General features: G+C 41.6%; 1 protein-coding gene across 1 annotated transcript in view; it reads right to left on the minus strand.

Annotated features, from left to right (window-relative positions):
• The window catches only part of ZMYND12 (zinc finger MYND-type containing 12), a 37,782-nt gene that overhangs the window by 11,270 nt on the left and 9,617 nt on the right, over nt 1–16,895 (minus strand). Inside the window, exons 2-5 of the mRNA XM_068537912.1 lie at nt 15,770–15,911; nt 14,121–14,292; nt 6,671–6,840; nt 4,228–4,350 (exon numbers count right to left, since the gene is read on the minus strand). Coding sequence (XP_068394013.1) covers nt 4,228–4,350; nt 6,671–6,840; nt 14,121–14,292; nt 15,770–15,911 — 607 coding nt within the window. The remainder of the gene's footprint in view (nt 1–4,227; nt 4,351–6,670; nt 6,841–14,120; nt 14,293–15,769; nt 15,912–16,895) is intronic.

Consider the following 16,895-nt stretch of genomic DNA (forward strand, 5'->3'; position numbering starts at 1 on the left):
ATGTGTTGAGCACATACAACTACCTTTACATCCTCCCAACATCCCAATTACGGTCGTATTCTTATTACTCCCGTTTCATAGATCAATAAACTGAGGTTCAGAAAAGTTAAGATCACTCTTGACTTCTGGTAAGAGCTGCTATGTGGCACAGCCAGGATTTAAATTCAAGTCTGCCTGGTTACAAAGCTCTTTTTTTTTTTTTCAGCTGCACGACAATGCCTCTTCTTCAGAAATGGGTCTAAAATATGAATAAACAGTCACCGCATGACAACCTATATCACACACAGAAATTGTTGTTTGCTAAGTAAGGTGTTATTATATGAAGATAACCAACATTTAATATATTGGAAACAGTTTTTTAAGGAACCTCCATACTGTTCTCCATAGTGGTTGTATCAATTTACATTCCCATCAACATTGCAAGGGGGTTCCCTTTTCTCCACACCCTCTCCAGCATTTATTGTTTGTAGATTTTTTGATGATGGCCATTCTGACCAGTATGAGGCGATACCTCATTGTAGTTTTGATTTGCATTTCTCTAGTAGTTAGTGATGTTGAGCACATTTTCATGTGTTTGTTGGCCATCTGTATGTCTTCTCTGGAGAAATATCTATTTAGGGCTTCAACCCATTTTTTGATTAGGTTGTTTGTTTTTTTGATATTGAGCTGCATGAGCTGTTTGTATATTTTGGAGATTAATCCTTGGTCAGTTGCTTCGTTTGCAAATATTTTCTTCCTTTCTGAGGGTTGTCTATGACCCAGCAATCCCACTCCTGGGCATATATCCTGAGAAAACCATAATTCAAAAAGACACATGCACCCCAATGTTCACTGCAGCACTACTTACAATAGCCAGGACATGGAAGCAACCTAAATGTCCATCAACAGAGGAGTGGATAAAGAAGATGTGGCACATATATACAATGGACTATTACTCAGCCATAAAAAGAAACGAAACTGAGTTATTTGTAGTGAGGTGGATGGGGTTAGAGTCTGCCATACAGAGTGAAGTAAGTCAGAAAGAGAAAAACAAATATCGTATATTAATGCATATATGTGGAATCTTAAAAAATGGTATAGATGGTCTTATTTGCAAAGCAGAAATAGAGACACAGACGTAGAGAACAAACGTAGGGATACCAAGGGGGAAGCAGGGGTGGGATGAATTGGGAGATGTGGATTGACATATATACACTATCGATACTATGTATAAATAGGTAACTAATGAGAATCTACTGTATAGCACAGGGAACTCTACTCAATGCTCTGCAGTGACCTAAATGGGAAGGAAATCCAAAAAAGAGGGGAGATATATATATATATATATATATATATATATATATATATATATATATATATATATAATTTGCTCTACAGTAGAAACTAACACAACACCGTAAAGCAACTATACTCCAATAAAAATGTTTTTTTAAAAAGAGGAAAATGAGATGCAGTTAGGATCCTTCAACAGTTTGACTTTGAATTAATCATAATGGAGAGCATCCTGTGTGGGCCTAATGTAATGAAATGAATCTTTTAAAAGATGGCTAAAGTCTTCCAGAGAGTGAATATCCTTCTGGGTTTGAATAAGAAAACATCTAGAGAGGATTAACCAAGATGGCGGAGTAGAAGGACGTGCTCTCACTCCCTCTTGTGAGAGCACCAGAATCGCAACTGGCTGCTGGACAATCATTGACAGGAAGACCCTGGACTTCACCAAGGAGGATACCCCACGTCCATGGACAGAGGAGAAGCCACAGTGAGACGGTAGGAGGGGCGCAATCAGAGTAAAATCAAACCCCATAACTGCTGGGTGGGTGGCTCACAGACTGGCGAGCACTTATACCACAGAAGTCCACCCACTGGAGTGAAGGTTCTGAGCCCCACGTCAGGCTTCCCAACCTGGGGGTCCGGCAACGGGAGGAGGAATTCCTAGAGAATCAGACTTTGAAGCCTAGTGGGAATTGATTGCAGGACTTTGACAGGACTGGGGGAAACAGAGACCCCACTCTTGGAGGGCACACACAAAGTAATGTGTGCATCGGGACCCAGGGGAAGGAGCAGTGACCCTGGGGGAGACTGAACCAGACCTACCTGCTGGTGTTGGGGGGTCTCCTGCAGAGGCGAGTGGTGGCTCTGTTTCACCGTGGGGATAAGGACACTGGCAGCAGAGGTTCTGGGAAGTTCTCCTTGGCGTGAGCACTCCCAGAGTCTGCCATTAACCCCACCAAAGAGCCCAGGTAGGCTCCAGTGTTGGGTTGCCTCAGGCAAAACAACCAACAGGGAGGGAACCCAGCCCCACCCATCAACAGTCAAGTGGATTAAGGTTTTACTGAGCTCTGACTGCCACAGCAACAGGGAGGGAACCCAGCCCCACCCATCAACAGTCAAGTGGATTAAGGTTTTACTGAGCTCTGACCGCCACAGCAACAGTCAGCTCTACCCACCACCAGAGCCTCCCATCGAGCCTCTTAGATAGCCTCAACCACCAGATAGCCTCAACCACCAGAGGGCAGACAACAGAAGCAAGAAAAACTACAATCCTGCAGCCTGTGGACCAAAAACCACAGTTACAGAAAGATAGACAAGATGAAAAGGCAGAGGGCTATGTACCAGATGAAGGAACAAGAAAAAACCCCAGAAAAACAACTAAATGAAGTGGAGATAGGCAACCTTCCAGAAAAAGAATTCAGAATAATGATAGTGAAGATGATCCAGGACCTCGGAATAAGAATGGAGGCAAAGATTGAGAAGATGCAAGAAATGATTAACAAAGACCTAGAAGAATTAAAGAACAAACAAACAGAGATGACCAATACAATAACTGAAATGAAAACTACACTAGAAGGAATCAATAGCAGAATAACTGAGGCAGAAGAACAGATAAGTGACCTGGAAGACAGAATGGTGGAATTCACTGCTGCGGAATAGACTAAAGAAAAAAGAATGAAAAGAAATGAAGACAGCCTAAGAGACCTCTGGGACAACATTAAACGCAACAACATTCGCATTATAGGGGTCCCAGAAGGAGAAGAGAGAGAGAAAGGACCAGAGAAAATATTTGAAGAGATTATAGTCAAAAACTTCGCTAACATGGGAAAGGAAATAGCCACCCAAGTCCAGGAAGCGCAGAGAGTCCCATACAGAATAAACCCAAGGAGAAACACGCCGAGACACATAGTAATCAAAGTGGCAAAAATTAAAGACAAAGAAAAATTATTGAAAGCAGCAAGGGAAAAACGACAAATAACATACAAGGGAACTCCCATAAGGTTAACAGCTGATTTCTCAGCAGAAACTCTGCAAGCTAGAAGGGAGTGGCATGATATACTTAAAGTGATGAAAGGGAAGAACCTACAACCAAGATTACTCTACCCGGCAAGGATCTCATTTAGATTTGATGGAGAAATCAAAAGCTTTACAGACAAGCAAAAGCTAAGAGAATTCAGCACCACCAAACCAGCTCTACAACAAATGCTAAAGGAACTTCTCTAAGTGGGAAACAAAAGAGAAGAAAAGGACCTACAAAAACAAACCCAAAACAATTAAAAAGAGGAAAATATTGTACAGACTTGACAATCTACTATTGGAATAGATACATACTATTCTAAAAGATTTAAATTAAAACTATTTAAAATTAAAAAAAATAAAGGAGCCTAGTACTTTAGACTCTGTCAAGGTCACCTCTTGCAACTCAGCCCCAAATCATCTGACAGTAAAAAAACTTGGTATCAAAAGCAGTTAAAAAAAAAAAAAAAAAAAATATATATATATATATATATATATATATAACAGTTTAAAATCTTTCACAGGTAAAGATGGACATTTTAAAGTACTTTCATGTTCTTTGATCCCTTCACAGGACCTTTCAACAATTAGTTTCGCTTAAAAACTTCATCTCCTCCTTTATCCCACACCTCAACATGCCCACATTAGCTTGCTCCTAGGGATATGGCAGGGTATATGGCAGTCTATTTGGAGGGGTTTGGTTCTTATTGACCCATAAGTTATTATTTGTTAATTGCTCTATGGATGCTAAGGACTAAACTATTTTGGTAGTGGAGAAACCGGAAGAAAGAAAAGTGGAATATATCATGTATCAGCTATGTGATTTTGGGCAAGTCACTTCATCTGTCTGTGCCTTGAATTTCTCATGAATGGTCTGACACCAGTTGTAAGATACAAGGCCTAAGTATCAAGGCTCAGCTCCCATAGTCCCCAGCTCACCTTGGTGTACAATGTGTCTGCCAGGTCCAACTTTTTAAGGCCATAGAAGATATTAGCCAGGTAGAAGTAGCCTCCTGAGGTCCTGATGTGCTCTGTTCCAAATGCACAACTGGCGAAATAAATCTATAGCAGAAGGAAGAAAGAGAGTGCTTGAGTTTTCTTTGTAAATCATATATCTTATAAAGGACTTGTATCCAGAATCTATAAAGAACTTTCACAACAGCTCAGTTCAAAAATGGGCAAAGGATCTGAACAGACAACATGTCACCAAAAAGATACACCAATGGCTAATAAGCACATGAAATGATGCTCAACATTATTAGTCACTAAGAAAATGCAAACTAAAACCCACAATGAGATACATCTTCACACGCACTAGAACTGCTCTAATCAAAAGACAGAAAATAGCACTTATTGGCAAAGATGTGGCAAAAGTGGAACTCTTGTACATGCTGGTGGGAATATAAAATGATGCAGCCTCTGTGGAAAACAGTTTGGCAGTCCTCAAAAAATTAAACGTAGTTTTACCACATGACCCAGCAATTCTATTCTTAGGTATGTACCCAACAGGAATGAAGACACGTCTTCACACAAAGACTTGTACACAAATGTTCACAGCAGTATTATTCATAATAGACAAAAAATGGAAACAACCCAAATGTCCATCAACTGGTGAATGGTAAAGAAATTGTGGTATATCCAGATGATAGCGATAAAAGGAATGAAATATTGATATATAAACAACGACACAGGTGAATTTCAAAATAATTATGCTAAGTGAAAGAAGTCAGATGCAAAAGACTACATATCATTCATTTATATTAAATGTCCTAAAAAGGTAAATCTAGAAAGACAGAAAGTGGGAATGAGAAATGACTGCAAATGGATATGTGGGCTCTCTTAAGGGTGAAAACTGGATTATGTTGATGGCTGCACAACTCTAAGTTTACTAAAAATCATTGAATTGTACACTTAATTGTACATACCATTGACTTTTATGTTATGTATCAATAATGCTGTGGTGGTTTGGTTTGGTTTCTTTTTTAAGTTAGGCTGAGCTTGATCTAATTCTTAACTGTGTGGCCCAGCTCAAGAGAGAATGTGCTTCTGCTTGATTTGTTGAAGGCTGTGGAGCACAGAGAGGAAACACAAATGATGAAGTGCATTGGTCAGGCTCCTAGGTGGAAGTAGATGGCACCCTCACAAGTATCAATATTCCCTGAGGCTAGTATAATGAAAGGATTATTTACAGAGATGTGGAAGGGGTACGGAACCAACAAGAGTTAGTGAAGCACTAGGGACTATCAATAGTCAGAGACTGTTTACCGTCCAAACTCCTGAGAAAACCAGGGGAGAAAGCAGGGTTACCAGGGCCCAGCAAGAGCTAGAGCTGTGGAGGAAGGCTACCTGACAGGAGCCGTGGCCGTGAGGAACACTGGCCCTGCAGGGACTGGGCTGGTGCAGAAAGGCAGCAGAGTAAATACCCCAACCTCTCTCTCCTCCCAACTTCCACTCCTCTGCCGTGCCTTTCACTCTCCAAACCCAGCGAGGCCAGAGAGCAATGGAGTCCACCAAGGTCAGCCTCCCAAGGAAGAGTAGGGCAGAGAATGCATTTGGGGTAAGGGGATACGGAGAATAACCAGCACAACAATGTTTCCAGCAAATTTAGGGGCATCGTGCAGTGGCAGGCAACCAGAGGGAGGGTTGCCCAGTGGAGAGGCTGAAGAGAGACCCAATCTGCACGGAGACTGCAGTCTGATTCTAACCTCATCCAGGTTTCAGGCTCAGGAACTCTTCCCTCAGGTAATATTGTCCAATACTGAAATCCTAACAGAAACCTCATGAACTTGGGAAGAACAGCTCAGTCATCACCCTCATCAACCTATCTAACATCGGTACAGAGTTTTAGAGTTTATAAAGCACTTTCATATACCTCCAGCTCATTTAAATGTAATAATCACACTCTGTAGTAGAGACGTTGATGTTATTTATAAAAATCATAGCAAAAGTACTGCACATGTCGTGCCCTCTTATTCATCTCTGCAATGACCCAATGAGGCAGAGACTATTTTATGATTTCCGTCTTACAGGTGATGAAAGACGTTAAATAATTTATCCAAGTCTGTGTGGCTGGTGAAATGGCAGAGCTGGGACCAGGAGTAAAGCTCTGCTCTTAACCAGGATGCTCTTCTGCCTCCCTTTATCATCCCCCAAGCAATTGAGACTTGGGAAGTGATGTGACCTGGACAAAGATGCACAGGCAGAAAGTGGAAAGTCTTGAATTCAGGTCGTTAGAATTGTGTTCTTGCTAATACTCCACCAAACAGACAGTTGTACACAGAAAGTTTCACAGAAATGCTCAGCAGAAAGAAAACAAGAACAAACAACAACTAAACAGAGCCGTTCTCAGAAGCAATCGGGTGTTATAATTTAGTTTGTTTACATCATTGGCCAGATGATAACGGGCTTCCTCATAGTTTTCCTTAGCCATGTAGAGAAGTCCCAGGTTCCGATGCAGTAAGGAGTGGGTGGCATAACAACATTCAGTTGATTTGAGGACCGTCCACTGCGCTTGGGATAGATATTCCTCAGCCTGGACGATCCGGCCCAGACCTGCCCAAGAGAAATAAAGACTATAATCCATATCCTAGCCAGAGAACAAGAGAAATAAAGACTATAATCCATATCCTAGCCAGAGAACACATGGTGAAATATGAGTCATCACCTATTCACTCATTTATTCATTGACTTGAATACCTACTGACACACAAAAACTTGTACGCGAATATTCATAGCAGCCTATTCATATTAGCCAAAATATTGAAACAGCTTAAATGTTAGTCAACTGATGAGTAAATATACAAAGTGTAGTCTTTCCCTATTCATGAGTGGCATATTATTCAGGCACAAAAGGAATAAAGTACTGATACATACTACAACATGGATGAACCTTGAAAACATTATACTGAGTGAAAGAAGCCAGACACAAAAGGCCGCATATTGTATGATTTCATTAATATAAATTTTCCAGAATAGGCGAATCAGAAAGTGGATTGATTAGTAAGTGGCCCAGGACTGTAGGCATGGGAACCGAGGTGTGACTGCTATTGGTATTGGGTTTCATTTTGGGGTGACAAAGATGTTCCCGAATTAGATGTGATGATGGTTGCACAATCTTGTGAATATACTAAAACCACTGAATTGTACTATAAAGGGGAGAATTTTATGGTACATGAATTATATCTCAATTTTAAAATATATGTATACGTATATTCGATACTTTTTATGTGCCAGGCCTTGTGTTAAGGGATAGGAATTCAAAGATAAATCAAAGCCATTACTCTTGAAGAATGTACAGCTTGGTTGGCGGAATGAAGACATGAAAACAAGTATATTTGTAATATAGTGTAAATGCAATGATAGTAACATTATAAGGTTTGGAAGTGGAAGTGAGTAGGAAGTGTTCAATTCTTTGGATGGGGTAGAGAGGGACAATGGAGTGGGGAGAGGCATGGTCAGTGCTATGGACTGAATGTTTGTGTCCCCCCAAAATTCATATGTTGAAGCCCTAATCTCTAATGAGATGGTATTTCGAAGTGGGGCCTTTGGGAGGTAATTAGGTCATGAGGGTGGAGCCCTCATGAATGGGATTAGTGCCCTTATAAGAAGAGACAAGAGAGAGATGATCTCTCTTTTGGCCATGTGAGGGTATAGCAAGAAAAGGCGGCTGTCTACAAGTTAGGAAGTGTGTTCTCACCAGACACCAGCTCTGTTGGCACCTTGATCGTGGACTTGTAGCCACCAGAACTGTGAGAAATAAATGTTTGTTGTTTAAGCCACCCAGTCTATGGTATTTGTTATAGCAGCCAAGCTAAGATAGTCAGAAAAGTCTGAGCTAAGTTTTGAGGATGAATATAAGTTTTCTAGACAGTTAAGGGAGGGAGGGCATCCCAGGGAGAATTAACACATATGCAAAGTCATAGAGATATGAAATGGTGTGCTGTGCTTAGAGAACTATATATTGGCCTGTGATGCTGGGGCACAAAGTATAAGGGATCAAGTGGCAGGAAATGAGGCTAAAGAGGTAGGCAGGGCACAGATCATGGAGGGCTTAGGAAGTCGTGCCAAGGATCTTGATGCATGTGGATAAAAATTAGAGGATTTTCAGAAAGGGAGCAAGAACCGGGTTTAGATTTGAAGAATCCTCTGCCACTATGACGAGGAGAGACCAGAGGGGAGGAGGAAAAGGAAAACACTCACTAGAAGACTTTTGAAATAGTTCAGGCAGGTACTAGACCCTGAAGTAAGGCAGCGAATGAAGATGGAGTATAAAAAAGAGACATTCAGAAGCTAGAATGGTTATGTGGTTAACCATTTCATGTGGTTAAGTGAAAGTCACCTTTATTTCTAATATTCAAATACTCTTGACACTTAACCCTTTTTGTTTAGTTGTGAAGATACATAATAGTTTCCTGCCTACGCTTGCCTCCTAGGTAGGTTGTCAGAAGTGAGCAGAAAACTACTTTGAGAACGTTCTGCAGAGCAGGAGACATGCCCTGCGTGTGAAGGGTTCTGTGTGATGGATGCTGCAACAGAAATGGCATCAGTAAAGGGTCAGGAGATGAAGACACGGATCCCTCATAAGTCAACCTTCTGTTCTTCTTGTGCTTCCACCCAGGCCTACTTCATATGTAAGCATTGCTTTATTCTGGTTGTAATCATACCTCTCTGAAATACAGGAGAGGTGAGGAAGAAGCAGTCAACAAGAGGTAGCAAGTAACTTTGCCTGACCGATGCTCACACTAAAATGGGAAAATATTAGATCAGAATCAAGAGGCCATGGCCCATGATCCTGGCTCATGTTAATTAAATAGGCAAGCCACATTTTCCACCTGGGTTTTGCTTAAAAAAATAAGAGCTTTAGACTGAGGCCCTATCAAATCTAAAGAAGCAAATGACTCTTAGCTAAGACATTTATCTTGGGAAACAATTGGTAGGGGGCACTGATATATATTGGAAATTTACATTTTTCATTGTCCAGTTCTCATTTACAGAGGTATTGCTGAAAAAAGGAAGGCCCCCAGGTCAAGCTGAACCACATCTAAACAAGCATCAGTCCCAAAGGAAAAAGACTACTTGCCAGAAAAAAACTACAAGGCTGCAAATTCAGAGAGCAGGGTATAATGAGGTGAGAAGAACAAGCTGTGACAAGCAGGTCAGAACTAAGATTGTGACCAGTGTGTGGGTAAGTTCAGGCATGCCCTCCTACATACAGTGCTTACCTGGAGAGGTGTAGGGATGGAGTAGAGGTAACAGAGACCTAAAGTTGCCAAAGGAAGTGAGACTATCCCAAAGGGTGACTTTCAGAGTATATGCAGTAGAGAGAGAAAGGATGGCCAGTTCATGGAGCAGTGGTACTTGTCTTAAGGGTGAGACAGCAGGCTTACACTGGGTTAGTGGCAGATCTGAGAGACATCATGGGGGAAGATTTTGCAGGCTTGCAGATGAAACTAAAGGACCACAGAATAAAACAGTCACAGACGATTCAAAGGTGTGGCTGTGAGGCATGCAAGGGAAGCAAAAGGAATCACTTACTGAGGGCCTGCCTTACACTATGCCTTACACATGTCTTACACTAGGCCAGGCCATCTGCATCTGTGATTTAAGTCTGCCAACAGCCCTGCAAAAGAAATATCAGAGGAGGAAACCGCGCATTCATTCAACCCTATATTCATCTAATCTGTTGAGTCTCTACCGCTCTGCCAGATGCTCAGTGCATGCTGGATCCCTGACCTTAAAAAGTTCACAGTCGAGTGAAGTCGTTACACAATAAAGAAACAAAAAGTGAAGTGCTAGGAAGGAAATGAACAGGACACAGTGATCAAAAAAGGCACGGAGAAACCTACTTTGGATGATTAGGGAACACCTCTCTGAGAAGGTGGTGTTTAAGCAGGTACCTGAAGGTTGAAAAGAAACCAGCCATGTAAGAGGGAGAAAACAGCATTCCAGGTGGTACGTGTGAGAGCCCTAAGGTAAGAAAAAGCTTGATTACTAGGATCACACGGCTAGTAAAGAGTTGGAATTTGAACCTAGATTCTCCCGGTTCCAAAACACTAAAAACAGTGGGGGAAGATGAGTAAGGTGGCTCCTCTTTGAAGTGTTACTGAAAATGTCATTTCTAGTGCATTAAAATTCCAAAGTTTTACTTTGAAAAAAAGGATGAATGCCTCTTATTTTTCCACTCCAGTCTGGAGGAATCTCTAAAGTGGGAGAGGCATGTCCACAGGGGATGTGATTTATTTAGACTTTCAAAAAGGTTGGCAAGGTTTTAAATCAGTAACTGTGGGAGTTAGAATGAAACCTTCCATTTAGACAGCACTTTTCTGCTTGCAAAGCACTTCCATGTCCATTATACATGAATTCATTTAAACCTCAAAACAATCCTGTGAAGAGGACTCAGATTCAACAAATGCTTACATAGTTCCCATTTAGGTGTCAGGTTCTAAGGAGTTTTTGAGTACCTTCCCTGCACTAAGTACTGTTCTGGATGTAAAGACACTATGAGTAGAAAGAATAGACAGAGTTCCAGTTCTCCCTGAACTTATGGTCTAGTGCAGGAGAGGAACTTTAATTAAATAATCTCATCAAAAAATGTATAATTATTATCAAAGTGAGTGCCCAGAAAAAAAGAAAGAGGTTTCTAAGTGGATACATAAAAAGAGACCTGACCCAATCTGGGGGCTTGGGAAAGGGTTCTAATCAGGGGGTGGTGACTCAAGCTGAGACCTGAAGGATGAATAGGAGTTAGTTAGGTGAAAAGGAAGGGAAGAGAAGTGGGGGGAGTGGCTAGAGAAGAACCTTCCAGAACAAGGAAGCATCACAGTGCTTCTGAGGAACCAAGAGAAGGCCAACACAACTGAAAGGGAGAGAGAAAAGAATGAGAGGTGAGGTGAGAGAATTCATAAAGGCTGGACCAAACAGGGACTCATAGGTTGCTTTAGGAACTTGGTCTTTATTTATTGGAGTGACTTGGTCTTATTTTGTTTGGAGACCAGGTTGGAAGAAGGCCAGGGAAGATGTGCAGAGACCAGTTGGCAGGTAGTAAACCAAATAAAAGATGATGGGATTTAGGCCAGGGTGACTTTTCCAAAATCCCATAGCTAGTCAGTGTCAGAGATAAAGAGAGCCTGGGCTGTATTTTCTTGTCCGGTGCTCTTCCACTAGTTTGGGAGGAGGGACAGTCCAGAATGGGGAGTCAGATCTGAGTAGGCTAAAGAGGGCATTCTTGCGGCTAAGTGGCCTGGTATGAAGTCGGAGCCCAAACCAGTGAGGAGGGGGTCCATGCAGAAGAGGCATCCCAGAATAGGAGTCAGAGCCCCCAAAAGGAGAAGAGGGCATCTGCAAGGGGAAAGGATAGGATTGGAGATGGGAGTTTGGCTCATACAGGGTAACCAATTAAATATATAAATACATCAATGGAAATGGAAGCCAGCATTCTCACTGTCAGAGAATGGAGCTATAGACATGAAATGGGAGAAAATGAGATTGAACCCTGTGGATTTAAATGTACTCCTATGGACCCATGATCATATACAGATACAGATGTAGAGACGGAGATGGAGATTTAGAAATAATGCGCATATACACATTATTATATTTACACATGTTCCCTAATTCTGTCCATTGAGAAGCCTGGGAGCAGCCACACCTCAATAGCAACGAGTATGTCCAGTGCACAAGTCTTGGCTTCTAAATTCCATTTTCTACTAAAAGAAATCAGGGTTCCTTGGAGGTATGATCCAGAAAGCAGGAAAGTGATCAAAGAACAATGGGGAAGAATTCCCTGGCAGTACAGTGGTTAGGACTCCATACTTTCTCTGCCTAGGGCTCAGGTTCAATCCTTGGTCGAGGAACTAAGATTCCGCAAGCCATGTAGCCAAAAAAAAAGAACAATGGGGATGTGTTAAGGAGACACAGAAGCCAGTGTGATGGGCTGCCCCTTGCCAAATCAAGGACAGTTTGAACATCAAATTAATGATAGTAATGGATTGTAACCCACTAAATAAAATAGGAAAACAACAGTCTATGTTGATATAAATAAATAAATGAATTCATTGAAAGTTTGTTGAGGAATGGAATATTTATATAGTTCTAAATACCTCTCTATAAAATACTTATTAATTGCAAAGAGAAGAAAGAGTAACTTTACAGAGAAGAAGCCTGGCAGACACCACCTTAATAAAGTAACTTAAATGAACATCATCAATAATGGAACAAAATAAAAACATGTGCCAACTTATAGGATGGGATGAGAAGAACACAGCATCACTTCAGTGATACTCCTGCCAAAGACACATCACCTAAGTCCAGTCATGAGGAAACATCAGAGAAACTCAAATTGAAGGACATTTTATAAAATAATTGGCCTTTAATCTTTGAAGGCGTCAAAGTCATAAAAGTCAAGGAAAGATTGAGAAACTATTCCAGAATGAAGGAGACTAAAGACACATGGCAACAAAATGAAAAGTGTGATTCTGGACTCTACCCTTCTGCTGTAAAGATGTGATTGGGACAACTGGAAAAAGCTGAATGGGGTCTGCTCAGTAGATAATCATGGATGACAGTTGTATTGTGGTTATGAAGGAGACGTCTCTGTAGGAAATACATACTGAAGTAGTCAAGGCATAGGGCATCAGGTAAGCAACTTACTCTCAGATAGCTTAGGGAAAAAGTTCTTTGTACGATACTTCCTACCGTTTTACTTTTTAAAAAGTTTTTTTTTTAATAGTGTCTGTTAAGATATAAAGTAGTAGTACAGGGCTTCCCTGGTGGTGCAGTGGTTGAGAGTCTGCCTGCCAATGCAGGGGACACGGGTTCGAGCCCTGGTCTGGGAAGATCCCACATGCCGCGGAGCAGTTGGGCCCGTGAGCCACAATTACTGAGCCTGCGCGTCTGGAGCCTGTGCTCCGCCACAAGAGAGGCCGCGATAGTGAGAGGCCCGCCCACCGCGATGAAGAGTGGCCCCCACTTGCCACAACTAGAGAAAGCCCTCGCACAGAAACGAAGACTCAGCACAGCCAAAAATAAAATAAATAAATAAAAATAAAGGAGTAGTACAGAACCTAAAAGGCTGTAGATGCTCAAAAATGTTAATTCCCCGCAAAAATGCTAATTCTCCTGTTGTAGCAACCACCATGTGTGATGTCTGTGCCCTGCTCTCAGAACTGCCTCTGCCATCCATAGGAGCAGGTTCCTATTTTCGTGTTTGAACTATGTGACCCTGACACAAAGGTAGATACAGATAGATGCCGCACTCAAGCTGAGTCAACACAATTCTTTCTTCCAGGAATTTAACATTGGAAATCAGATGCTAATTAGTTTCTATAACCCACCTTGAACCTGGAGGATATGTAAATTCAATGTAAATTCAGCTGCATCTGACATTTTGGGGTAGCTGTCTTCTGCAGTAAGAATAGGGTAGAAAAATCTGGTCTGCAGAGGTGGAAAATAAAGCAGATGCATAGAGAGAAACCTAGAAACAGAGACAAGAAACAAGACCCCAAGACCCAAGAGAGAGAAACAGAGACCACCAGCCTTGGTTTGCTATAGCATTCTGAGTATAGTATCTCATGAAGTCTCACTTCCCTTAGGACACCTCAGCATCCTAATAAATTTCCTCCTTTTGCTAAGGCCAGCTAGAGTGGATTTCGTTCAGTTTTACCAAAAAGTCCATGACATCTCCTTCCCCACCTTGTGCCAAACTTTACAGCAATCCTGCTCTTCCACAAAAGGTATCCTGGTGCCACTGCCAAAGCTGGATGCTTTGGCCACTGATATGACCAAGTATAGCACTTCTTACAGGCTCCAGGGGGTCTCAAGTCAGTTTCACTTACCAAGGCTGGCCTCGGCCAACAGCAGGTAAGCAGGTACCAGCTCTACTGAACTCAGGCCATGAACACTCATGCGGAAGCGAAGAGAGTGCAAAGCTGCCGGGACAGCATCTTCATGTTTTCCTTCAAAGATATATTTCTGGGCTACGGTGTAGCAAAATTCGATCAAATGCTTCTGTGGAAAAAAAAACTAGACTATCTGAGACAGTCTAAGGGTGAAAGGCAATGGTGGATATAGGTACACCTGGAGATAGGGCCAACACCTGATGACCTGCTCGAGAGCACACAGTGAGCCTGTCTGCACTGAGGCGGACATGAGACCCAAAATAGGTGATTAAAAGGGCAAACTCTGGGGCTTCCCTGGTGGCGCAGTGGTTGAGAACCTGCCTGCCAATGCAGGGGACACGGGTTCGAGCCCTGGTCTGGGAAGATCCCACATGCCGCAGAGCAGCTGGGCCCGTGAGCCACAACTACTGAGCCTGCGCGTCTGGAGCCTGTGCTCCGCAACAAGAGAGGCCGCGATAGTGAGAGGCCCACGCACCGCGATGAAGAGTGGCCCCCACTTGCCACAACTAGAGAAAGCCCTCGCACAGAAACGAAGACCCAACACAGCCATAAATAAATAAATAAATAAATAAATTAATTAATTAATTAATTTAAAAAAGGCAAACTCTGGACTGTGAGTTCCTCAAGGTCCAGGAACAAGTATCTTTTCATCTTAGGTTGGTGCTTGGCATAAATGAGTGCTCAATATAAATTTATTAAATGATTATTATTCTTACATTTCTAATAAAATTTTAGTTTAGCAAAGCTGTAATGTCTCAGGACAATCTAAAATGTTCTGCCTTTCTATTTGAGTTAATTTTGAAAGAAACATATTTTTCCTTCTGGAGTTATCCTGCTTCACTAATATCAGAAACAACTTTAACTCTGCATTGTTCTAAGGCCACTCTCAAAGTGTCACAACACTAAAATTGATGAATCTTTTGAGATTTATAGCTTATAGAGCATTATTTTTTTTAGAATAATTCAGATGCTACCAATGCCATAGTAATAGTTTTCCTAATCTCCTTTATTTATTAACTAGTATATTCATACATCATTTTTTGACCTTCTACTTTGTGCCTGGGTTCTTATTACAATACTTGGCATATATGGGTGTTATGGCTGAATTTTGTCCCCCCAAAATTCATATGTTGAAGCCCTAACCTCTAGTGACTCAGAATGTGACTGCATTTGGAGATAGGGCTTTTTAAAGAGGTAAGTCAAAATGAGGCCATGGGGTGTCTCATAATCCAATCTAACTGTGAGGACAAGTCTGCAAGCCAAGGGGAGAGGCCTCAGAAGAAACCAACCCTGCTAACACCCATTGTTGATCTTGGACTTCTAGCGTCCAGAACTGTGAGAAAATAAATTTCTGTTGTTCAAGCCACCCAGTCTGTGGTACTTCGTTACGGCAGCTCTTGGAAACTGATGCTGCAGGTTTTCAGTAGATATGTGGAGAACAACAATGGTATTGAGGACATAAAGACATGAAACCAAGTCTCTGCCCTCAGAGGTTATAGTTTAGTGACCGCGCACAGTACAACCTTTTCCCTGGACAGGTTCTCTGCACCCGTGAGTTAACCCTGCAACCGTCCTATAAGCCCTACCTGCCGCTGCTGCAGCTGCTGCAGGCCATGCTGCCGTTCTTCCTCTGAGTTGTAGAAGGGCATGGAAGTGCGCAGGGGAATCAAGAGCTGACATATCTTCTCGTGGATGCTGCCCCAATCAGCTCTTTGATGAACCACACCACTGACAACAAAAACATGGACTTCATTATCTTTACGTTTGGCTTGACCACTGATTCTCCTGGCCCTACTGCTGGCCCAGCCCTAGAAACTAGAAAAGTAAGCTCAGCACAAACCAGGCAGGGAGCCCAAAGCCATTTCTGACACAAATCGCTTTTCCTTCATGTGGTTATTGGATGGTGTAAAAACCAGGGGTGTGGGAGGATGTTGTTTCTGCAGGCAGTTATATGCCGTGGTTATTCTGCTTTTCTTCTTCATTAATAACAACAAAGACAACTTTAACTCTGCATTGGTCTAAGGTCATTTTCAAAATATCTGAACACTGAAGCTGATGAATTTAAGGGTCTTTTTCTTAGGGAAAGGAAAGAAATTTACATTTGATGAGGCTCTAGGAGACACTTTCCCAATAATTAGTATGTATACCAATTATAGGTATATATATATATATATATATATATATATATATATATATATACCAATTATAGGTATATATATATATATATATATATATATATATATATATATATGTTGCATGGCTTGGGAGAGCACCATTTGCATTGTCTTCTGTGCTCTAGGAGGGCCATTCACATAGAAAACACTGTGAATGCCCTCCAGTCCTAGTGGTGCAGCAGGTGGTCATGAAAGTAACTGTTTAACTTTTTGAAAACAAGACAAAATCATTATTTTCTTAAGGCAAGGAAGCACGGGTGTCGAGAGTGAGTAGTTACTCTAGGCCTGTACTCCAAAGCCAGTCATTTTTTAGTTCTCCAGAGGGAAGCATTGTGGCAGTTTGGTATACAGCTTTTCTGACTGTTTTATATGCATACTTAGTATTTTTTAAACACTTAATTGGACAGCACAAATATAGAACATTCGCATCATTGCAGAAAAATTCTATTGGACAGCACCCCTATAGAGAATCTACTCCCATTCTTTTTCTTTTTTTTTTTTTTTTTTTTTTATGGCCATGCCATGTGGCTTGTAGGAT

This window comes from Eschrichtius robustus, chromosome 3, assembly GCF_028021215.1.
Source record: "Eschrichtius robustus isolate mEscRob2 chromosome 3, mEscRob2.pri, whole genome shotgun sequence".
Lineage (NCBI taxonomy): Eukaryota > Metazoa > Chordata > Mammalia > Artiodactyla > Eschrichtiidae > Eschrichtius > Eschrichtius robustus.